Raw genomic sequence first — 25,647 nt, 5'->3', positions numbered from 1 at the left:
ACAAGCTGGATTCAGGCCAAATAGAGGCTGCCAGGATCAGAACTTCACTTTACGACAAATAGTTGAGAAAGCATGGGAATATAACAAAGATCTGTATTTAAGTTTTGTTGATCTGGAAAAGGTATATAACAAAATGCCAAGAGAGAAGCTATTCAATACGTTACAGTTATATGGTGTTAATGAGGCATTATGTCAAACAATACTTATCTGTATTTGAGTTGTAAGTCGTGAGTTGTAAGTTCAGTTAGAATTGAAGGAAGTACAGGAAGATGGTTTAATGTTAAATCTGGTGTTAGACAAGGATATATATTATCCCCTCTGTTATTCATTATCTATATGGATCACATTATGAAGGAAAGTGGTATTAAACATGATATAATAATTGGAGATGTTAATGTCAGCTGTTTGCTTTATGCGGACGATGTTATACTTCTAAATAAATCCACTACAACTTTGCAAGATTCCCTGACTAAATTAAATAACTGTTGTAATAGATATGGTATGAAGGTCAGCATTAAAAAGACAAAGACAATGAAAATAGGTAGAATTATCGAAAATGTCAACTGTGTTGTGAACGGGGAACCTGTGGAACGAGTAAAACATTTCGGCTACTTAGGCACGATTTTTACTGAAGATGGTAAATTAAATATGGAAATAGACAACAGAATCAACAAAGCTGGTATGGTAGGAAGTCAATTGAATAAATTCATATGGAATAAGAGAGAAATTAGTCGGAACACTAATAAGACAGTGTTCAAACCAGTTTTAACTTATGGATCTGAGAACTGAGTCAGAAGTAAAACACTTGACCAAAGACTAGAGACTGCAGATATGAGAGTCCTGAGAAAGATTAGAGGCGTGAACAGATGGCATCAATGGCAATATCATATTAAAAACGACAATATTAGGACACAACTTGACATTGTCAACATCCAGGAATGCGTTAACAGAGATAATCTAAGGTCACTTAAACAGAATGGGAGAGGAAAGATTAGCAAAACAAGTGTTCTCTGCCAGGTTGGTAGGAAAACGACCCAGAGGAAGACCAAGATATCGGTGGATTGATATTGTACAATGTGCCTTAGACGATAGAAATATAAGATCTGATAATGATAATATTGGAGTCTTGACAAGTAACAGATTGATTTGGAGGAAAATTGTAGATAGGAAGTTAGTAATGATGTAAATTTTTCATGTAGTACTATCATATCCTGTACACCCCTTGAGGGTAAATGTCAGGAATTTGATGATGGTAAAATTTGGATAGACATGGAATATCCAGTAATGGTTCCTTTTAAAAGCCAACACACAGAGAAATTCACTCAACTCCTATGAAAATGCGTGGTGCCAGTATCATGCATGGAAGAAGTTATGCTGCATGGGGCAATGGTAAGTCATTTTATTTTAGCAAATATTACTAATTACAGATGGTAGTATTTTATTTACATTAAGCTATGTAGTTGAGCATGTTTGTTGTTTGTAAATTTTATTATATGTGTGTACGAAAAATGGCAGTCAAGGCTTCCTTATTCACTGAATTTAACATGAAGGATTCAACAATGTGGTGTGTGCAAGAAACGTGAGTCATGTCAAAAGGGAGAGTAGTAACTAATATTAACAATGTAAAGCAGGATAGTAAGGGTTGTAGAGGATGTAGTAAATGATAGTGGATATGAATGAGAGTATGAAAAAAAGTCACTGAAAGTAATGTGGGTGATAAGCTGACAGTAAGGAGAGAAATAGTGCATTTATAGAAAGTCTTTCACAGGACAAAATGTGAGTTCAAGTGACTTGAAAAATGATTGTTGTGTGGTGTAGCAGGAGAATGAAAGAAAAAAGTGAATAGGAAAAGTATATAAAGTGCTAGAAACTGGGAGTAAAGAGAAGGTATTTTATGGATTTGATGATAAGAGGTATATTTACTGAGAAAGTGACAAAAGCATATTTTCCAGGTGAGAACATCAAGGATGTTAGTGATGCTGTTTACAGAGGCGTAGAAGTGAAACAACTGTTTTAGAAGGCAAGAAAATGATTTCAAAAGGTGAGAAATATGAAATGAGAGAAGATATGAGAGTTGCTGATGTGGATTATGCAGTAAGAAGCATAAAAGAGAGTAAGAAAGTAAATATTGTGAATCTGCCATCTTGGTATGGTAAGACTGAATAGAGAAGAAGGGACAGGAGGAATGGTGTGCAGTTTATAGATGTAGGGAGTAAATTTGATGGATGAAAGAACTTGTATTTGCCTGATGGACTGCATTTAAATGGCTTTGGAGTTAGATGCTTGGAGAGAGAGAGAGCTGTTTAGTTAGTGAGAGGTTGGAAATGCAAAATTAGGGAAATTAGAGGGTGCATGTGTGTGTGTGTGTGTGTGTGCGAGCGTGCGTGGAAGGGGGAATATAGTTATTTAAAATAATTATAACACCAGAGGGAAAACTTGTGTAAAATACTTGATTAATGTAAAATTTTTGCCAAAGTATCATAAGCATCATCAGTACAAGAATACAAAATTGCAATTGAACATTAACAGACAAGTTGCTAATGCAAGATTAAAAAGGTCAGTAAATTTCCTAACTTATTTAAAAAAAATATATATATATTCCTGAGCTTCTACTCGGTTGTAATGGTACATTTTAAAGAATAAATATTTAATGACTTAAACCGAGATAAAATATGAAGTTTTAATGAAAATGATACAACTAGTTTCAGCCTTTACAGCCTTCTTTAGGTATCCACTAAAGGTAGAACACAGTAATAAAAACTGAAGTTGCAAAAATCTGAGAATTATAGGCAAAAAATGCAATACATAATTGACACAAAAACATTGTATTTTTCAAGTTGTTATATCTAACACGCTATTGTTTGTTGCTTGCAAGTTCTCGTGAATGCCAGTATTGAACAACTGCAGCATGGCTGTCAGGGATGTTGTAACTCAAATTGTTGTTCAAATGTGCAGGATTTAGGAGGATTTCCCTGGACTCCATGATTTTCCTTTCAAACTCATCACTGCAACAGAAAATGTTTTTGGATTTATCCCAGCAAACTGAGTGACTCTGTAGATCATCATGAGGATTGTTTGAGAAAAGAACATGACTGAATAGTGTTGGAACGTCCCACCTAGCTAACTGTTCCATTTATGTTGGTTATTTATTCTTATCTTTACCTGTTTAATTTCTGTTATACTTGGTTAGTTGTTGATTGATGCTCATCTGAATATAAAGAAATTTATATTATACTGCGCCACCCTATATTTAGATTAGTCTAAATATAGGGTGGCATCAACTAAACTTATATTATCACTTTATCTTCAGGCCGAGGTTATTACTAGTATTTAAGGCTTTCGCAAAGGTCCGAATAATTTTATGAGCGGTGCAATGAAAGAAAATCATGCAAACACCAAGTTTAACTCAACAAAAGAAAACATTTAATGTGGAAAAGTACAATATATACATTTAAGTATAACTATCTGCAAAAGGTTATCCAATTAAAATATTATAAGAATTCACATTCATACATTAATAATTTCTCAATTAGGTGGCGCAGTATAATATAAATTTCTAATCATAACTAATGTTAACAATTGTTAATTCACAAGCATTAGTATTTCTCTGACATATTTCACTCTAACCAATTGGATGAACCATATCATAAATATATTAGCTTAGTTTAAAGTATTCAGAATAATTACAATCCATAAATTATCAAACATTCATTTATCAGTTCTTTATGTTCAGTCAATCAAGTTGAAAATAGTTCTTAAAAGTTTGACCTTCCAGATGTTACAATAATCAATCTTATGACAGGCTACACTTTATTTTTTCTCAGTCAACTAACATATAATAGAACAACATGACACTTATTATTTCGAGGGGAAAGTACTTCAGTACATCTAACATTCAACCATTAATCGACATAACACCACAGCTAAGGTTAAAATATATCCGACAGAGTTAACAGTTATAGCTTCACAGGTTACAGAAAGGACAACTCTTACCGGGTTGCTGCTCCTACACATTGAATTCACAAAGGCACATTTGAAATTGTGTAGCCATGAAGTAGACTTTTACTTCATGGCTACACAATTCTAAAGAAATATTCCACAATAATAACTGAATTATAGACATAGAAATATACAAGTCTTGATGCACTAGTTTTCAGTTATCTACTAATTCCTAATTTTCTTCTATGTATTAACTTCGGTTCTGCACTATTCTTCCACAAACCACTGGGAAAATATTGTAGTATAAGAACTCCCATAGAAGTAATTCATGATGCCTATTAATTCCTGGTCCTTTCGTAGTCGATTTACGGCATATATCAACTCCCCCTTCTGTTACACACAACCGGTCTCTATGCTGTCTCTAAAGCTTCTCTCCTTACTTTCGTTTTCCAACCAACTACATTCCTTCTTCCCACCAAAATCCGGTTCTAACCAGTTCAGCTTATATCCACTGGCTTCTCTGTTTATACACAGTAGCTCACGTTCTCAGCACGACCTAACTAAAATAAACTTCGTTTCTCCTTCAGCAGCCAATCAAATCCAATCAGAAGAATTACATAAAATCACTCTTACATACAGAAATAAAAAAGATATATCACAATTCATATAATATACATTTAAATTTTCATACACACAGTTTCTTATAATAAATTTTACAGAATAAACTAAATAAAATGAATGACACATTTATATAGTCTTTTCATTATTATTACATATTCTAAGATTAAATAATTAATTAATAACAAACAAAATTCAAAGCATTTACATGCATAATATATTACAAGCAAGAGACTAACAAGCAATATTTACAAGTCTTGCTTATGACATGGTGGATTATGTTAAATGTGAATGAAGTATTAAAACATAAAATATCTTTATTCACAATTTAACAATAGGGCAAATGCATGTGATCTTTTATAGGAGATGTCTCTCTTATGCTCCTCAATACAAAGTTCAACAGATTTGTTAGTCTGTCCAAAATAAGGAATATTACAATCGCACCATAACTTGTAAACACATGGATATTTCAGGTCGTGATGAATAGGCTTCGGGTGGCTTATAAGAGAACGAACTTTAGGGAGTGTAGTGAAAAACGTCCTGATGTTGTATTTTTTTTAAGGACTTTAGCCAATTTATTGGCGACTGAACTAATGTAAGGTATTGAGATGCTACCTTTAAAATCAGTAGTTTCAGTAGTACACTGCCTAGGAGGATCCAGAAGAAATTTCTTAATCATTTTTTCAGAATATCCATTTTGTTTAAAGATAAGAGAAAGGTCATTAATTTCTTTTTTGAGCTCATCGGGTTCATTTAAAATGAGAGCGTGCTCTGTGTCCTAAGGTAGAAATAGTTCTGAGCTTTTGTGGTGGAAAGTGATGAGATTGACAGTGCAGATATCTGTTAGTATGAGTGGGTTTTCTGTATATAGAGATTTTAAATCTATCAGAGCATCGTGTAAGAAATACATCCAGGAATGGAAGGCAGTTATCTCGTTCTAGTTCGGCAGTGAAATTTTATATTAGAATGCTGGTTGTTAAGATGATGAAGAAAATCCATGAGAGATGTGTGTCCGTGACTCCAGATGATGAAAATGTCGTCAAAATAACGTCTCCAAAGTTTCGGCTTAAGTGAGAAGGACGATATGGCTTTCGTTTCAAAATCTTCCAGGAAAATGTTTGCTAGAACCGGGGATAAAGGGCTGCCCATTGCCAGGCCTTGGTTTTGTTTGTAAATGGAGTCCCTATATCTGAAGTAGCCAGATTGAATACAATGTTTTAATAAAGCAAATATCTTTTTAGACAATTTGTCCTTTAGTAATGTTAATACCTTCTCCATAGGCACGTTAGTAAATAATGAGATAATGTCAAAACTTGCTATGATATCATTTTTGCTGATTGAAATATTTTTGATATGAGAAACTAAGTCTGTGGTGTTTTTGATGAACGATGAAGATTTATTGGAGAAACACTTGAGGTATTCTGCAAGATGTTTCGAAAGCTTATAAGTGGGGCCATCAATTCCTTCCACAATTGGGCAAAGAGGAGTGTTTTCCTTGTGTATCTTCAGAACTCCATAAATGCGTGGTATAAGAGGGTGTAGAGAGCGTAAAGAAATGCGACTATTGTGAGGAAGTTCAAATGTAGTCTTTAACAGATTGTTTGTGCGGTTTTGTAGTTCCCTTGTTGGATCATCCTGAAGAATTGAATATGTAATGTCGTCTTCGAGCAATTGAAGCATTTTATTGTAGTAATCTTCAGAATTGAGGACGACTGTGGCATTGCCTTTATCTGCAGGTAAAATAATGATCTCTTTGTTCTTTTTAAGATTCTTTAAGGCCTGTCTTTTGGCAGGAGAAAGATTATCTCTTGGAGGTTTAGCATTATTGATAATGAAGATGGATTCAATACGGAGAGGTTTTGCCAAATGATTACAATTAAGTGAACTGGCTTTTTCTATTTTAGTAAGTAGAGATTCCTTTGGAATAAACTTAGGTGAGGGAATGAAATTTAGACCTTTGCTTAGAATATCTTTTTCTGCAACTGTTAAAACATGTGACGAATTGTTTACTACCACTTTATCAGGATTTATATAGGCTTTAGTAGGAACAGATGTGTTTTGTACTCTCTTAAGAATCTCAAACTTCTTGATAAGATTAAGCTTATTATTATTTTGTATCCATGTTGCTTGCACTTCACTGTTAAAGATAAAATCATGAAAATTATCATTATCCAGAACCTCTCCAAGTTTTTGAGTTAAAGACCTTTTTACGTTGAACAAAAGGGCAAGACAACATTTTGTATCTGAGATTCTTTCGCTGAGAAGATCTAACTTTGCTTTACGATCAATTCTTTTAGCGCATTCTGTTGTTATTGTTTCTTGAAACGATATAAAATTAGGAAAAACTTGATTGAATTTACAATGTTTGAGGAAAACCAACCTGTTTATTCTCAGTCCTATTTTCTTCAATGTTTTTTATAACTTCTTTTGATGTCAGTTAGAGATGCCTCGTCATTTAGGCTATAGATGACAAGGAAGGTTTGTTCTTTTCTCAAACAATCCTCATGATGATCTACAGAGTCACTCAGTTTGCTGGGATAAACCCGAAAACATTTTCCATTGCAGTGATGAGTTTGAAAGGAAAACAGTGGCGTCCAGGGAAATCCTCCTAAATCCTGAACATTTGAACAACAATTTGATTTACAACATCCCTGATAGCTATGCTACAGTTGTTCAATACTGGCGTTCAAAAACCAAGTCCTAGCAATGGGCAACCCTTTATACCCGGTTCTAGCAAACATTTTCCTGGAAGATTTTGAAACGAAAGCCATATCGTCCTTCTCACTTAAGCCGAAACTTTGGAGACGTTATTTTGACGACATTTTCATCATCTGGAGTCATGGACACACATCTCTCATGGATTTTCTTCATCATCTTAACAACCAGCATTCTAATATAAAATTCACTGCTGAACTAGAATGAAATAACTGCCTTCCATTCCTGGATGTATTTCTTACACGATGCTCTGATAGATTTAAAATCTCTATATACAGAAAACCCACTCATACCAACAGATATCTGCACTGTCAATCTCATCACTTTCCACCACAAAAGCTCAGAACTATTTCTACCTTAGGACACAGAGCATGCTCTCTTTTAAATGAACCTGATGAGCTCAAAAAAGAAATTAATGACCTTTCTCTTATCTTTAAACAAAATGGATATTCTGAAAAAATGATTAAGAAATTTCTTCTGGATCCTCCTAGGCAGTGTACTACGGAAACTACTGATTTTAAAGGTAGCATCTCAATACCTTACATTAGTTCAGTCGCCAATAAATTGGCTAAAGTCCTTAAAAAATACAACATCAAGATGTTTTTCACTACACTCTCTAAAGTCCGTTCTCTTATAAGCCACCTGAAGCCAATTCATCACAACCTGAAATATTCAGGTGTTTACAAGTTATGGTTCGATTGTAATATTCCTTATTTTGAACAGACTAACAAATCTGTTGAACTTTGTATTGAGGAGCATAAGAGAGACATCTCCTATAAAAGATCACATGCATATGCCCTATGCAGTCATGTTCTTTTCTCAAACAATCCTCATGATGATCTACAGTCACTCAGTTTGCTGGGATAAATCCGAAAACATTTTACGTTGCAGTGATGAGTTTGAAAGGAAAATTGTGGAGTCCAGGGAAATCCTCCTAAATCCTGAACATTTGAAGAGCAATTTGAGTTACAACATCCCTGATAGCCATGCTGCAGTTGTTCAATACTGGCATTCACGAGAACTTGCAAGCTCGCATACAATAAACAATAGCGCGTTAGATAGAACAACTTGAAAAATACAACATTTTTGTGTCAATTATGTATTGCATTTTTTGCCTGTAATTCTCAGTTTTTTGTAACTTCAATTTTTATTACTGTGTTCTACTTTTAGTGGATACCAGAAGAAGGCTGTAAAAGGCTGAAACTAGTTGTATCATTTTCATTATAACTTCATATTTTATCTCGGTTTAAGTCATTCAATATTTATTCTTTAATATATATATTGTTGAAATTAGGATTTACTCGGGATGTATACATTTATAAAACTAAATTTAACTGACTAGAACCCGAGAAAGTATAACAAAAACCTTTAATACATCACAACTAGTTTCATCGGTGCTCCGACTTCTTCAGGTGAGAAATAAAAACATAAGATATAAAATAACACGGTAAAAAATGAACTTTACAGCTTAATAAAAAGCAGAATAATAACAGTCATATTTGAATAGGTGACCACGTGCTACCGTTGGCATGAGTAGAATGTGTGAGACAGCTAATTTTTGAGCGGCAGTACTGGATTACTGCGCTATGGGAATCAGGTAGATTGTAGCTAAGATTATTGTTTAAATGTGAAGGGTCCAGAACTATTTCTTTTGATTCGATGATTCTTCTTTCTAATTCATCCTTGCAAATATATAAATTAGTAGTGCGTTCCCAATCAACTTGATGTGGCTGTTCTTCAAGGTTAGAGTTTGCCGAGAAAAGGACATGACTGGAAAGGGCGCTCGCTCATGCTCTACTGTAGGAGATGTCACGTCTATGTTCCTCAAGACGAAGTGAAACAGATTGGTCTGTCTGGCCAAAATAAGGTCGACCACAGTTGCACAAAACTTTATAAACACCAGGAAAATGCAGATGGTTGTGTTTTGGTTTTTTGTCGACTCAGAAAAGAACCAAGTTTTGGCAGCGTAGTATAGTCGGCCTTTATGATGAATTTTTATATATATATATATATATATATATATATATATATATATATATGTAATAAATTTTTTAACTTGGGGATATTGTATATTAGGATAACCAAGTAATTTTATAAACTTGGTTATTTTAACTCCTAATCCCAAGTATGCAAACAATTAAGTTTGCACCTGAAACAAAGTTCAAGTCTAAAGATGGTACAATATTACAGGATAACCAAGTGATGGTGTTGTAACATCTTTAGACTTGAACTCTGTTTCAGGCACAAACTTAATTGTTTGCATACTTGGGATTAGGAGTTAAAATAACCAAGTTTATAAAATTACTTGGTTATCCTAATATACAATATCCCCAAGTTAAAAAATTTATTACATCTATATCTCCTCCAGAGATTTTTATTAAAAATAAAAACACCTTGTTGCAACTTCTATAGGTAAAGGTGATAAGGCTCCGTATTACTGAAACCTTGGTAATTAGGGTCTAGCTACTCACTGAGAAGACCTCAAAAAAGGTTGAAACCAGTCTGGGTAGTGACCCCACCCATAATGCATTGCAGTATACATCTTCTAGTGAGATGTGCTTTACATTATGGGAAAATACTAAGAATAGTGATCAGAGCTTTACCCACCTTTACAATGAATTGCCCCGGTGTTGTAACATCTTTATACTTGAACTTTGTTTCAAGCGCAAACTTAATTGTTTGCATACTTGGGATTAGGAGTTAAAATACCCAAGTTTATAAAATTACTTGGTTATCCTAATATATATATATATATAACTAAAATAAAGTTAGGAAAGATTAGCTGATTGAAAAAAATACTATCTCCCACAAAGGGGATAGATCTGTTTAGGAGAGTGAAGTAAAGTTTTACACGTTTCTTTATAAAGTTGTTCTATGAGGAACCGGTTTTTATGAAGAATTCTTATCTTGTTTCAATGAACTCTATGTTTAGTGTCAATAGTATGCTCTGCAAGTTCAGATTCAAGGTATTTAATATAAGACCTGTGCTCTTCTAGCTGAATAAAAGCAGATCATCCTGTTTGTCTGAAATAAAACAACTCACAAGAGGAATCTGGTAGACACCTGGATAATTAAGATGTAGAGGCTTGTCCTTAGGAGAAGTGAGAAAGCTGGAGATTTTTTCTGATGGAACGAAAGGCAACAAAAATATTCAGTGGTTTTAAAACTTTCACTATGCGCTCACTACTGCCTTGCACATAAGAGATAGGAATGCAAGTTACTTCTTCTGTATTTGAAGAGTAGAGATACCATAACTGTTAAAAGCACTTTGATGAAAGAATCCTTAAAACCATTAGATAAAAATGGTGGAATTAATATGCTGTAATTTTTTCTGTAACACTTTGTTTATAGAGCATAAGAAGTGGGCCTGACGAACCAATGCTTTAATAATTCTAGCCCTTTGACTGGGATGGTGATGAGATTCAGCATGGATATAACGGCCCATATGAGTCTTCGTCCAAAAAACTAAAAATGTAGGCTACCATCTGGTTGATGAAGAATTAAAAGATCTAAAAAGGCTAACTACTTATTTACTTCTTCTTCTAGGGTGAACTGGATCCTGGGATGAAGTGCATTTAATTTAGAAAGAAACTGCTGTAACTCAGAGGAGGAGCCATTCCCGATTGCAAAAATATCATCCACATATCTGAACCAGTGAACAGTCAAAGTGTTCCATGAAGAAGTTGTTGATAGCAGGAGAAATAGGATTACCCATTGTTGTTCCTTTGATTTGTTGATATAACTTGTTTTTAAAGGAGAAATAACCAGAATGTATTGCAAAATCAAATAGATTTTATCACAAGATCAAATAAACGTAGTTAAGCATGAGTTCAATCATCCCTGGGACAAATGAGTATGTACTGAAATGATTATGCAATGCCAAATGGAGTTTCACAAGTTTTGAATCTGAATGAGCTGGTAATGATGATATGCAAGAATAACTGTGTCCAAGGGGCTGTTAAAATGTATGGTGGTCAGCTTGATTTGGCCAAAAATTACTGGCATCAACGAGACTGGCTGATAGAAATTGATATAGTCACAGGAATAGTAAAGGGTATTTTCGGGGAAGAAAGAGGGAATGAAATTCAGAACTCGCTCCCTTTCCTGGATATGCTAGTCAGTCGCACGTCTTCCCTCAGGCTGTCTATTCTTGACTGTTACTGCAAACCTACACATATCGGCCATATACATGCTAACCCATATCACCACCCTTCGCAAAAATCTGGAGTAATTAACACCCTCAAAAACAGATCTATAACAATTTGATCTAATGAACAAGCTCTTAAACAAGAATTAAAAATTATTAGCAATACATTTATAAATAATGGCTATAGCAAAAATACTATTGATAAAGTTCTTCATAAAAGTTCATCAAAAAATAATATAGATTATAAAACCATAGCTATCCCATACATTAAAGAGTTATCAGAAAAAATTAATAGAATCCTACACCATTATAATCTTCATGCCACTTTTAAACCACCTTTAAAATTAAAAAACATATTCAACTCCTCTAAGGATCCTCCCCCCATTGGCATATCCTGGAGTTTATTGCATCTATTGCACCTGTAACTTACCTCATATTGGGGAAACTGGATGTACAGTCTCTATCCATAAAAAAAAAAAGAGCACAAACAACACATTAAATGTAACAATTTTGGTGAAGCAGGCCTCTCAGATCATGCGCTTAACACCTACACCAAACTGATTGGAAAAGTACTTGCTCGTTAATCATACAAAATCCTGGTATGAACGGAAATTTAAAGAAGCCTGTGAAATTTTGATTAACCACCCTAATCTTAATAATAATGGTGGCATAAAAATCCCCAAAATTTGGATGGCATACATTCAGCCCACTTAGTTTCCAGCAAAGCCTAACTTTAGGACTCTAAGCAATTTTTCAGCTTTTATTGGCCACTATCCATACCAGTTGGTTGTAATTTATATATATATACTTATATAAGTAATCTTTTATTTTTATTTATTAATTTTTTCCTTTTTGTAAAAATGTTGCTCTCCAGCTTAATTTAATTTGTAACCTAATAGATAACAACAATAATAATAACAGGACTCTAGTTTTGATGTAGTAAGTTTTTTTTTTTTCCACCAGAGGTCAGGCCAATAGTTGTAACGGTTGGCATATGTATATACTCCAGATGATGACCTTAATGTGAAGGTAAAATGTTGAGTGTTTATTTTGGTTTATATTAAACAAAAGTTTTACTCTAACACAGTAGTTGTTTCCATAATTTTCATGATGTATGAAGAGGGATATTGCTGATGATAGCTGAAGAACTTCATCTTAGGAAAACAAAAGTTAAAGAGGATTAGAGGTTTGAGGGAGATGGTTATGTTAATTTGTGGCTATCTGGTGTGTGTGTGTGAGAGAGACCAAAACATGACCAAAAAGAGACCAAAAAGACCATAACAAAACAGATTGTTAGTTGCTGCTATAGACCAGGGGTTCACAGGAAAATATGAATACCGTGCATAGACAGATTAGTACAATGAGTGAATGCTGATCAATTATTACAGGGGGGGGGGGACTTCAACCATGGGAACATAGATTGGAGGGAGGAAAGGGTACATGGCAAGATAGAAATGGAATTTATACAACAGTATTGCTATAAAGTAAGTTACCTAATTATTTACTTCTGATTAGCATAAATCCCATCCCAGATGCAATTTGAACCTAATGTCGAGAAACTGGAAACTAGTCTTTTTTTTTTAAATTGGTATTGTAGAGTGCCTGAACTGCTTAAAGAGGGATGGATCAAAGCATAGGCACAATGACATGTTTTGTTGAATAATGTTTTTCAATTAAAATTTTATAAATATTAAAATAAAAATCTCAAAATTCTGAAAACTTTTGGGTCATCCTAATAAAAATATGCCACCTACACCATATTTCTAAAATTAAAAATAAATTCTCTTATAACTTTTTAATCATCAAAGGGAATAGGCAGCATTTTCTAGCTTCAACTTTTTGGATATCAGTTAGCAATTGATCTCTACCTTCATTATCACTGCAATTTCTAGCCTACATGCACAGCTGAAAGCTACATGAGGATACCACATATAACTGCCATAATCTCATGTTCCTGATCCTATCTGTATTACTGTGAGAAATTGTGCACAGTCTAATAGATTTTTCTGAGTTGTGGAATTAAAAACCTTAGTTCCCTCAGGCCGGCCGAGTGGTTAGTGTGTCTGCTCTCCAGCTAAGGCTATGGGTTCAAATTCCACCATGTTTGTGATTGTCTTACAAACTTTGTGTGGAAAGGGAATCTGCAACCCTACCACTTATTCTAACAGAAGACATCATTGCCAAAACCATGTGAGGTACAGCAGTGACCATATGGCATCTATGGATGTCAAATGTGAAAAAAAAAAAGTTCCCAGGAGAAAAACTACTTGCCTGCACCATAGTTTGACTAACTTGGAGAATAGCTGAGGAAGAAAAAAAAGCCTAGGAAAATCCTCTAGTCCAGTTTTTTTTTTTTTTTTTTTTAACTGAGAGTCACAACTCATTAGTCAGTTGTTACATCAGTTTAGTGAATCACAGCCAGCAATTTTTTTATGAAATACAATAAAAAAAGTATCAGACTGGATTTCATAGATTTTGTAGCTTTAAAACAATCTGAGCTGATTTTGTATGTGTTCAAATGATGCCAAGTTTTCAAAAATGTTTATGTTTGCTAATGTGCCAAATTGGAGGGGAAGGTTGGTGAGACCACTTAGTTCACTAGAGACCTCTCATGGCATCTATCTATCTTCACAAGTACGTGAAAAAAATTCATTTAGCTGTCAGTTATGAATTACTAGTGTGTGTTTTTTGGAAAGGGCATCATCAGGTGTAACATTTTTTAAGTTCAAGACAATTCCAATATTTTAATCCACCTAATAAAAATTGCCCTCAAAATGAATAATAAAGTAAAAAATACAGATGAATGTTCAAGTTAAGCTGCAGGATCTGGAAAAGTAAACAGTGACATTATTGCTCAAATAAAGTCAAAATTTGCAATTTGCATCAACATTGATTCAAATAAGCAAATTTTGACTTTGGGCTGCATTTTACAAGTTAAAAAGTGAAAATACATCCAGTGTAAATGAAAGCTCAAAATGTTCAAAAAAAAAAAAAAAAAAAAATGCTTATAAACATACTATGCTGAACTTGCTGATAAGTCCAATGAATAACTTCAAGGAAAGAAAAAAGAAAAAGTTATTGGCACAATCTCTTAGTTATTCTTCTATGACTGTTAATGAATTTGGATTTTCTACTTGAACTGATTGAAAACAAAAAAGAAAGAAATACACTGAAGAATGCACTAGATATGCATGTAACAGTGTCATCATGTGTTAAAGCCAGTATTTTATTTTGTTTCAGTATTACTTTATTATATGTAGTAAGGGTATGTATTGTTTCGTGACTTTTGTTTCAGGTTAGTATATACGTGTGTGTGTGTTTGGGTGTACACAGACTTGCATTTCAAATGTATTTCTTGCTGTGGTTCATGGTAAAAAAAAGTTTGAAAAACTGATCTAGGCAGCAACTAAAAATGAAATTAAACTGCATTTATTTTTTTTAATATGCAAAATATTAAAGAAAATATTCTTACTGGAAATTCCAACATATCTGGTTTATCAGAGTGTGGATTCATCTTCACAAGAGTTAATGACTGGGTACTTAAACAAAAACGATGCAATCCTGTTATATTTCTGCTCATTCCAAGCCCTTTATTTTTCACAGCAACTTGCCATACATGCTCTGCAAGAACAGTAATATGATTAAAGAAATTATACAGAAGTTGCAGATATTGTCAGTAAATAGTGTAATGTATTTAAAATGAATTAACATTATTAAGAATTAGCTTAAAACATTATGTAAAATACAGCAATTTATATACAGAGCATATAAAACAAGAAAAATTATTTCCACAAACATAGTTGACCATCATCATCAAATTCCTGCCATGTACCCTCAAGGGGGGGGGGGGCGTGTATATGATAGTACTACATGAAAAATTTACATCATTACTAACTTCCTATCTACGATTTTCCTCCAAATCAGTCTGTTACTTGTCAAGACTCCAACATTATCAGATCTTATATTTCTATCGTATAAGGTACTTTGTACAGTATCAATCCACCTATAACTTGATCTTCCTCTGGGTTGTTTTCCTGACAACCTGGCAGAGAACACTTGTTTTGCTAATCTTTTCTCGCCCATTCTGTTTAAGTGATCATACCACCTGAGATTAGCTCTGCTAACGCATTCCTGGATACTGACAATGTCAAGTTCTTTCATAATATTGTCGTTCTTAATATGATATTGCAATTGATGCCATCTTTTCATGCCTCTAATCATTCTCAGGACTCTCATATCTGCATTCTCTAGTCTTTGATCAAGTGTTTTACTTCTGACCCAGCTCTCAGATCCATAAGTTAAAACTGGTTTGAACACTGTCTTGTATACAGCTAATTTAGTACTCCGACTAACTTCTCGATTCCATATGAATTTATTCAGTTGACTTCCTACCATACCAGCTTTGTTGATTCTGTTGTCTATTTGCATATTTAATTTACCATCTTCAGTAAAAATCGTGCCTAAGTAGCTGAAATGTTTTACTTGTTCCACAGGTTCTCCGTTCACAATGCAGTTGACATTTTCAATGATTCTGCCTATTTTCATTGTCTTTTTAATGCTGACCTTCATACCATATCTATTACAACAGTTATTCAATTTAGTCAGGGAATCTTGCAGACTAGCAGCGGATTTATTTAGCAGTATAACATCGTCTGCATAACATAACAAAGAGCTGATATTAACATCACCAATTCTGATATCATGTTTAATACCACTTTCCTTCATAATGTGATCCATATAGATAATGAATAACAGAGGGGATAATGTACATCCTTGTCTCACACACCAGATTTAACATTAAACCACCTTCCTGTACTTCCTTCAATTCTAACTGCTGACTTACAACTCAAATAAAGACCAAGTATTGCTTGATATAATGTCCCACTGACACCATACAACTGTAGCGTTTTGAATAGCTTCTCTCTTGGCACCTTGTCATATGCCTTTTCCAGATCTGCAAAACTTAAATACAGATCTTTGTTATATTCCCATGATTTCTCAACTATTTGTAGTAAAGTGAAGATCTTATCCTGACATAGTGACATCAATGTAATGTTCCCAAGGATAAAAAACTACTTTGCAGAACAATTTACTGAAGCCAAATATCACAATTTTATGAAAAATTAAAATAAATGTTGGGGATAGCATGTACACTATCCACTTATCCAACAAGGCCAGCATCTACTGCCACAAACTTTCTTGGGAACAAAAGTTCAAATGACAAGACACATTATGTATCAAATGTCCTCACAAATAATACTTGAGATTAGAATTGAGAGAATGTGGTGGCTAACAAACAACCAGAAACTGTTATAGTGAAATCAGATAGGATTCCAACCCAGATGAATATATCAAGTGATTTTCAGTCAAGAATAGCAACTGTTTCTGCAGCAAATGCAATAAATCTCATTGGTGAGATCATGGACAAGGTTAACTCATGTAGCCCAATTAAAATATTACTTCCTAGTTCCACCAATACATTTTTGCAAAACTTATTAAAATAGTACATACATATGGTAAGCATGAAGATTTCTCTGCCAGCAACAAAAGTTATTTTAGGAATTCCAGCTTTCAAAAGTAAGTCAGTTCATTCTGAGAAAAGAACTGTGGAAGAGTTCAATACAATACTTACTTAGTGTCACGATTAGCAACCATGTTTTTTTTCTAAATTTTTCATTTTATTTTGCATCCTCTCTATGTGTTGTACTAGTCGAGATAGAGTTCTTGTTTATGTAAACATCTCTACACTGTATATGATAAAGGGAATGTCAATATTAATGAGGGAGAGGGGAGGATTTGGTAGCACTAGAGTTCATGCTGGAGAAATATAAAGTTTTTGATATTCATCAGTTATAATTTTGTTATTATAAGGTTAAATTTTACTTTTCTGTTTAACAGTTCAGTGGAGTACTTGAACAGTTTACAGGTTTCTTCATCAACTGAATGTGGTTAGATTGTTGACATGCTAAACCATTCAATATCCCATTAATTGGTTGAGTGTCAGGTAACTGAGAGATTACATATATTTTAGTATGCATATATGCTTTTTTACAAATGATAAAAGAGGATACAATTCTTGAATTTTGATATGAAAGACTGATGCAATGCATGCAAAAAGTATCTGTTGGCAAAAGATAGCAAATGAGAAGAAATTAAAGAATGTGTAGGAAGTATATTTTTGTACAGTGGAGAGAATGTGCATGAGAAATTGTATATGAGGCAATGTTGAGCAGCAGGTTGTCATGTGTGAGGTGTTTAACTATGCGAGTACAAATTCAAATAAAGCGCAAGAATGAATAAATATAAAGAAAAAGGAAAACAGTAAAATATGACATGAAAAGGGGGATATGAAAGTATAGGTTAAAGAGGAGCATAGCATGCCTGAGGTAAGGCAAGACATTTCAAGGTTTTAAGGGATGCTCTGTAATAGGGAATAAGTTGGAAAGATCAGAAGTGCTTGGTGAATGGCTAGAGAGGCAAGGAGATGACAGTGGGAAGAGAAAAAAAAAGAGAACAGGAAAAAAAAAGGGGGGGGGGGAAGGGATATTTTAAATCTACAGTTATTCCAAGAAATGATTAGGAATATGACAGATGAGCAAGTACTAAAAGCATGTGTAATGCACGTGGAAAAATTAAGTGAGAATACATGCAACAGGTAAAGCAATAAGTGGAAGGATAATGCAGTGAGTGGAAGGGATGATTGTATTGGTTGGAAGATGAATGAAGAAGAAAAAGGTACAGCATGTGGGAGGAAATGAGCCCAAACTGTCTCTTCTTCACATATACTATACCACTGCTCTAGTAATCATTGTTCTTTTTCTCACCTCACTTCCAGTATGATGAGAGTGAGGTGAGAAAAGGAGCAATGACTGTAAATGACTTAAACAGGTTATGCAAAAGGAATGGTGTATAATATGTGAATACCTGGCATGATTTTGATTTGATGGACAAAAAAGCTGTCAAATGAATATTAAATTCACTTGCATCACATCCTGCAGGTAATACTCAAATGCATGTGGTGTTAGCTGGTGGATAAACTTATGTATAGCACAGTAGACATAAAGAGTTAGGGGGAAACCAGAATAATTAGGGTAGAATGCATAAGGCTTAAGCACATTACATAACGATGAGTACTACAAAGGGTGTATGTATGTGTGTGTGTGTATGTGAGAGAGAGAGAGAGAGAGAGATTGAAATGTGATGTGATTAGATACATCCTTTGTGAAGTGATAGCTGTAACAGTAGGGGAACAGGAATGGCAGAAAATCAATCATATGGTTTATTTTATCTTTACAAAATCAGTGGTGTACCTGTCTGTATATTTCATTAAGAATGTAATATACAGAGAGGTACACCACTGATTTTCTGGTATCAGTGGTTCCAGAGCCTTCTCAAATTAGCCATTTTGCCAGACCAATGTAATAATTCACATAATAATAATTCATCAGTACATCTCTGACTTACTAATTATGCCTTTGCTATGTCTTTAAAGCAGTAAAAGAACTATGGACAGTTAGAAACTTAAACTGAGAGAGAAACTGAACCAGGTCAAAGGAAATGCTAATTCTCTTGAACACTGTCATCTCCTGTGCTAACATCCCATTTAATCTTACGTCTAATTCTTTATAAACTTTTCCACTTATGTTCCAGATTACAATATTTTTTGTATACATATGTGCATACTAACATAAATACGAGGCTAATCTTGAATGGCAGGCAATTTCAAGTAGAGTGATGTGGGCAAATATCAGAATTTGGAACTGGACAATGAGACTAATTTGTGCCAATGGCCCACAAAAGGTTCTGCTAAGGTAGAAGTGGAGGAATTTTTTGAGGCTTTAGAGAAAGCAACTGATACAATGAAAAATGAAACGTTGGTCTTTGTTGGGATCTAAATAGCAAAATAGGAAATGACTGTCAGACATACAAAAATATATTAGGAAAATTTGGAGAAAAGAGCAAAAATAATAATAATAGCAAACATCTGTTGGATTTCTGCTCAGGACATGGACTGGTTATATTACTAATACAATGTTCCAACATAAAAATGTGCACAAATTCAGTGATTTGTGCACATTTTTATATTGTTGACAGTGATGTTTTCTCTCTGTGCAGGACACTAGAGTGTGCAGAGGTTTTGAAATTAGAAGTGATCACCATTTAATCTTGAGTAGGATAAAATTGAATTTCATATCGAAAAGAAGAACATGTAAGAAAGTTTTAAAGCGAATAAAAGTTGAGCAGCTCTCAGATGTGTACTGAAGACTGAAATATACAAACATTATTCAAGAAAAATGAAAGAGTTTGAGAACAGGAATCAAACCTTGGAGATTCAGTGGCAAGCTCTGAAGAAAACATTGCTTGATTCTGCCAGAGAGGCATTTGGTGAGGTTGTCTGCAAGGATAGAAAAATCAGAACTCCTTGGTGGACACAAGAAATTAAAGCAGGCAGCAAAGAAGAAAGCATATCAAAAGTTCCTGGTGAATAAGTAAGCTTGTGCTCTTAGAGAATACAGAGACAAATGTAAGAAAGCAAACACTGTGTAAAACTAGCTAAACAAAAGTCATGGGAAGACTTTGGTAAGAACATAGAAAATAAATATCAAGAAGGTGGCAAGATATTCTGGAGGTTGTTGAATAAACTCAGAAATGGAGAAAAGAGTGCTGTAAAAGGAATTACAGATGATAAAGGTGATATGAAAACTGGAGGAAAAGATATCCCCGAAGTATGGAGTAATTACTTGGAAAAATTGCTAAATGACACTAGCAGTGATGACAGCACAGTAATGAAAAACATTGACCAGGCATGCAATCAGGAATACATATCCATACTTGAAGTAGAAAAAAACCATCAAAAGTCTGAAACATGGAAAGGCAGCTGGAGTAGATGATATTCTGCCAGAAATGCTAAAGTATGGAGGTATAAAAGCCTTACAATGGCTGCACTGCATAGTTCAGAGGGCCTGAACAGAGGGATAAATTCCAGATGATTGGAGTAGAGCTCGAATAGTACCCATAAATAAAAATAAACAAAACAATGTGAGAATTACAGAGGTATTTCTCTACTGAGTGTTTCTAGTAAGATTTATTCAGTATACTTGAAAAGCGGTTGAGAAGCATTGTGGAAGAGAAGTTTAGTGACGGACAAGCTGGATTCAGGCCAAATAGAGGCTGTCAGGATCAGATTTTAACTTTAAGACAAATAGTTGAGAAATCATGGGAATATAACAAAGATCTGTATTTAAGTTTTGCAGATCTGGAAAAGGCATATGACAAGGTGCCAAGAGAGAAGCTATTCAAAATGCTACAGTTGTATGGTGTCAGTGGGGCATTATATCAAGCAATACTTGGTCTTTATTTGAGTTGTAAGTCAGCAGTTAGAAATGAAGGAAGTACAGGAAGATATTTTAATGTTAAATCTGGTGTCAGACAAGGATGTACATTATCCCCTCTGTTATTCATTATATATATGGATCACATTATGGAGGAAAGTGGTATTAAATCTGATATCAAAATTGGAGATGTTAATGTCAGCTCTTTGCTTTACGTGGATGATGTTGTACTTCTAAGTGGATCTGATACAAGTCTGCAAGATTCCCTGACTAAATTGAATAACTGTTGTAATAGATGTTGAAAATTTATTTTTCACTTGGTTAGACTATAATAAATTTAGTTTAATCCTTTATTCAAGTGTCAGCAAACAAACTTTGCGCCTGAAAGTATCTTCAGGACTGGGGTACGGTAGTACAACACCGGGCAACTCGTTGTAAAGGTGGACCAAGCTAACATCACTCCTATCTCAGTATCTCCCATAATGCAAAGCACATCTCTTTGCGGATATGTATAATGTTATGCATTAAGGGAAGGGCCACCACCCAGACTAGTTTCGACCTTTATTGAGGTCTCTTCAGTGGGAGTCAGGCCCAGACGTGGAGATACCAGGCAGAAGCAATAGCAAAGTCATCTTTACCTATAGGAGTTGCCAAAAGGTGTGCCACCTTTTTATTAAATTACTCGGGATTTAGAGAAAGATGTTGAAAGTTTATTTTTCACTTGGTTAGACTATAATAAATTTAGTTTAATCCTTTATCCAAGTGTGAGCAAAAAAGTTTGCGTAGTTGGTGTTCAGTTAATTGGAGTTTTTATGATATAATACTCTTGAAAGGAAGGATGATTGGAAGGTTTGGGAAGATATCTACCTGTTTGGGTAGGTTTTCTTCAAGCTGAGAAAGAGTACTATTAGCAAGATGTATGATTAACTTCTGGGCCTGGCTCCCACAGATAAATAAGTGAAAGATATCAGAGACTGAACTTCTAAGAGTAGCATCCTCTGTGGGTACTGCTAGGCAGCTGGCCTTGGCTGATAGGGAGGATGTCTTAAAAATTGCTGTTTTCCAAATCTTGGAAAGCTTCACACAGCAATATTTATTCAGATTTGGTTGGTTTTTAAATCTGCTGATTCCAAAAAAGCCATATTTGTATTTGCTGCATTGAAGTTTAATAGTTTGTTGCCATTTATTTTTGTGTAAGGTGTCCAAGTTATGGTTACCTAGACCCGACTGGCCTGTATTTGTGGCAGTGGATATATCCGAGTTCCTCAAGATTGATGTTGATAGATCTTCCAGTTTGATTATAATAGGGCAAGTTGCAAGAACAGGAACCTTGTATACACCTTGAACTGAGAAGGGAAGGAGTTGACTTCAAGTAAGGTTTGAAAGTATTATAGAGATTATATTTCTTTAAACTTTTTTTTTTTTTTCTGAGTACATATAGCAATAGCATTACTGTAATCTGTATGTTGAAAGAGATGCAGGGAGGAGAAAGTATTCTCTTAATTTTATCAGCATTGCAGCTGTTGGATAGGAAGATGTGACAATGAAAGTTTATTTTTCATTTGGTTAGACTATAATAAATTTAGTTTAATCCTTGATTTCGCGTGTTGGAGACCAATTTGTAGGTCCTTCATTTCTTTCTCCCCTTAAATGATAAGGTCCAAGAGTTAATTAAATCTCATTCTGAAGAATCGAGTGATTCTAAATTGCTAAATTTAGATGCACAGCGGGAAGATCCCAAAGAATATGAAGAAAATTTAACCACTGATAGTCAGCCAAAAGAGATTTCACAGAAACAATTTGAAAATATTTTTCGTACAATCGAAGTTTTTTAAGCAGCAATGTTTAGAGGCCGAGTCTGATGAAGAGAGAGAAGCAGTAAAATTTGCAGAGTAGAAGAGGCAATAGGGCCATACCGTCGGTTGTATGAAAAAAAAGAAACAAAATGCCCACCAAACTACGTTAGCTCAATTCTTTGTTAAGAAGCAGAATAATAAAATTTATATTCTGTATATGTTTTATTGCCTTTCAGCTTCATGGTTTTTCTTTAACTAAGCCCTGAGACATACCTTAATTCTTTTATAAAAAAATTAAGGTTCAGAAAGGAAATCTGAGGAACGAATTATACTTTTTCCCATAGGTTATTATATTCGATTAGTGCATTTTCGATTAATGCGCCTGTTTTAAAGAACGCATTAGGCGCACTAATCGAGGGATACAGAGATACAGCAATTCCTCGATTGCTGTACTATCATATCCTGTACACCCCTTGATTTGGAATTTGATGATATGTGCATACACACAGTTGAGAAGAATTGTAGAAGAAAAGCTTGGTGAAGAGCAAGCTGTCAGGATCAGATCTTCACTTTACAACAAATAGTGGAGAAATCATGGGAATATAACAAAGATCTCTATTTGTGTTTTATATATCTGGAAAAGGCATATGATAAGGTGCCAAGAGAGAAGCTATTCAATATGCTACAATTATATGGTGTCAATGGGGCATTATATCAAGCAACACTTAGTCTTTATTTGAATTGTAAGTCAGCAGTAAGAATTGAAGGAAGTACATTATCCCCTCTGTTATTCATTATGAAGGAAAGTGGTATTAAACATGATATCAAAATTGGAGATGTTAATGTCTGCTGTTTGCTTTATGCGAACGATGTTATACTTATCAATAAATCCGCTACGAGTCTGCAAGATTCCTTGACTAAATTGAATAACTGTTGTAATAGATATGGTATGCAGGTCAGCAATAAAAAGACAAAGATAATGAAAACAGGCAGAATCGTTGAAAATGTCAACTGCATTGTGAACAGAGAACCTGTGGAACAAGTAAAACATTTCATCTACTTAGGCACAATTTTTAGTGAAGATGGTAAATTAAATATGGAAATAGACAACAGAATCAATAAAGCTGATATAGTAGGAAGTCAACTGAATAAATTCATATGGAATAAGAGAGAAATTAGTCGGAACACTAAATTAGCTGTATACAAGACAGTGTTCAAACCAATTTTAACTTATGGATCTGAGAGCTGGGTCAGAAGTAAAACACTTGACCAAAAACTAGAGACCACAAATATGAGAATCCTGAGAAAAATTAGAGGCGTGAACAGATGGCATCAATGGCAATATCATATTAAAAATGAGGATATTAGGAAAGAACTTGACATTGTCAGCATCCAGGAAGGCGTTAGCAGAGCTAATCTCAGGTGGTATGGTCATTTAAACAGAATGGGCGAGGAAAGATTGTCAAAACAAGTGTTCTCTGCCAGGTTGGCAGGAAAACGACCCAGACGAAGACCAAGATATAGGTTGATTGATACGGTACAAAGTGCCTTAGACGACAGAAATATAAGATCTGATAATATTGGAGTCTTGACAAGTAACAGACTGATTCGGAGTAAAATTGTAGATAGGAAGTTAGTAATGATATATACTTTTCATGTAGTACTATCATATCCTGTACACCCTTTGAGGGTACATTGCAGGAATTTGATGATGATGCATACACACACACATACGTTTTTTTGTGTGTGTGTTTTGGGGTGGGAGATCACTTAAGGGTCAATTCTAGAAAACTCGGGAATGTGGATAACTGATCTGAGCTTCTGACCTAATGTCCAATCTCACCATCTGGTATCTACCTGGATACTCAATGAACAAGGAGGAAGATCTGGCAATATGGGATTTAGTTGATGAAATTGTATTCTTCTTGGCTTCAAATGAAATAAAATGATAGTACACAAAACCAGGCCCCTGCTATTTTCATTAAAAAAAAAAAACCTGAACAAACCATGGGAAGAAAGCTATTGGAAAAATCTCCAACTGAACATTGGGCAGCATCGGCCTATGAATGGTAAGCAATACTTGATATTGCCTACCATTCAAGATAATCCTTATATTTATCGTTGTAGTTGGTGGATTGAGTGGTGGACAGAGAGTTTTAAAGCAGGTGTCCTCCCTTGATGAGTCTTTGAACTTCCTGGAGGGTCAGGTAATAATAATAGTTTAACTGTGGGTAAATATCAGAATTCGGAAATGGATAATAAGACTTATTTGTACCTAAGGTCCCACAGGCAGTTCTGCTAAGTAAGAAGCGAAGAAACTGTTCTAGTCATTAGAGAAGGCCTGACAAATAAAAACTTTGTCCTTGTCAGATATATACACACACACCTATTCATAGAAACCTGGCTCTTTTTAGTACAAGATGTGACATAATTAAGAAATGACAATAAACTTGACAAATTTGCAAATATTTCAAAATGGAGTGGACAGTGATATTTTCACTGAAAAAACAAAAACTCTTGTTCCCATCTACAAGGGTAAAGGGGATGCACAAGACTGTAAAAATTACAGAGGAATAAAGTTGATGTCCCACACATTGAAGATCCTAGAAAGGGTTCTTGATGGTAGATTGAGGGAGGAGGTGGAGATTGCAAAGGAACAATTTGGCTTCATGCCTGGTAGATCAACAACAGATGCTATCTTTGGGTTACGACAGATGATGGAAAAATATCGAGAAAAACAAAGGGAGCTACATCTGGTATTTATTGATCTGGAGAAAGCATACGATAGAGTGCCAAGGCAAGAAGTCTGGAGGTGTCTGAGGGAGAAGAAGGTGCCGGAGAAATATGTCAGGTTGGTGCAGGAAATGTACAGAAATGTGAAGACAAGTGTTCGGACCTGTTTGGGACAGACAGAAAGTTTTCAAGTAACAGTTGGCTTGCATCAAGGGTCAGCATTAAGTCCGTTTCTGTTTAATATTGTGATGGAGGTGGTAACAGAGGAGGTGAGAGAAGATGCACCTTGGACAATGTTGTATGCAGATGACATCTTGCTGTGTGTAGATACAAGAGAAGAAGCGGAAACTAAACTGGAAAGATGGAG

At 34.6% G+C, this 25,647-nt stretch overlaps 1 protein-coding gene across 4 annotated transcripts in view; it reads right to left on the bottom strand.

The window, feature by feature from the left end:
• Positions 1 to 25,647, bottom strand: part of LOC150107457 (uncharacterized) — a 314,828-nt gene that overhangs the window by 206,644 nt on the left and 82,537 nt on the right. For all 4 annotated transcript variants that reach the window (XM_090391886.1, XM_090391888.1, XM_090391889.1 and 1 more), the window contains exon 4: positions 14,892 to 15,040. In XM_090391886.1, coding sequence (XP_090248012.1) covers positions 14,892 to 15,040 — 149 coding nt within the window. The remainder of the gene's footprint in view (positions 1 to 14,891; positions 15,041 to 25,647) is intronic.

This window comes from Typopeltis vanoorti, chromosome 4, assembly GCF_054136105.1.
Source record: "Typopeltis vanoorti isolate ZY-2024b chromosome 4, IOZ_Tvanoo_1.0, whole genome shotgun sequence".
Lineage (NCBI taxonomy): Eukaryota > Metazoa > Arthropoda > Arachnida > Uropygi > Thelyphonidae > Typopeltis > Typopeltis vanoorti.
The sequence above is the reverse complement of the archived record's forward strand: the minus strand, read 5'-3'. Positions and strand labels throughout refer to the sequence as shown.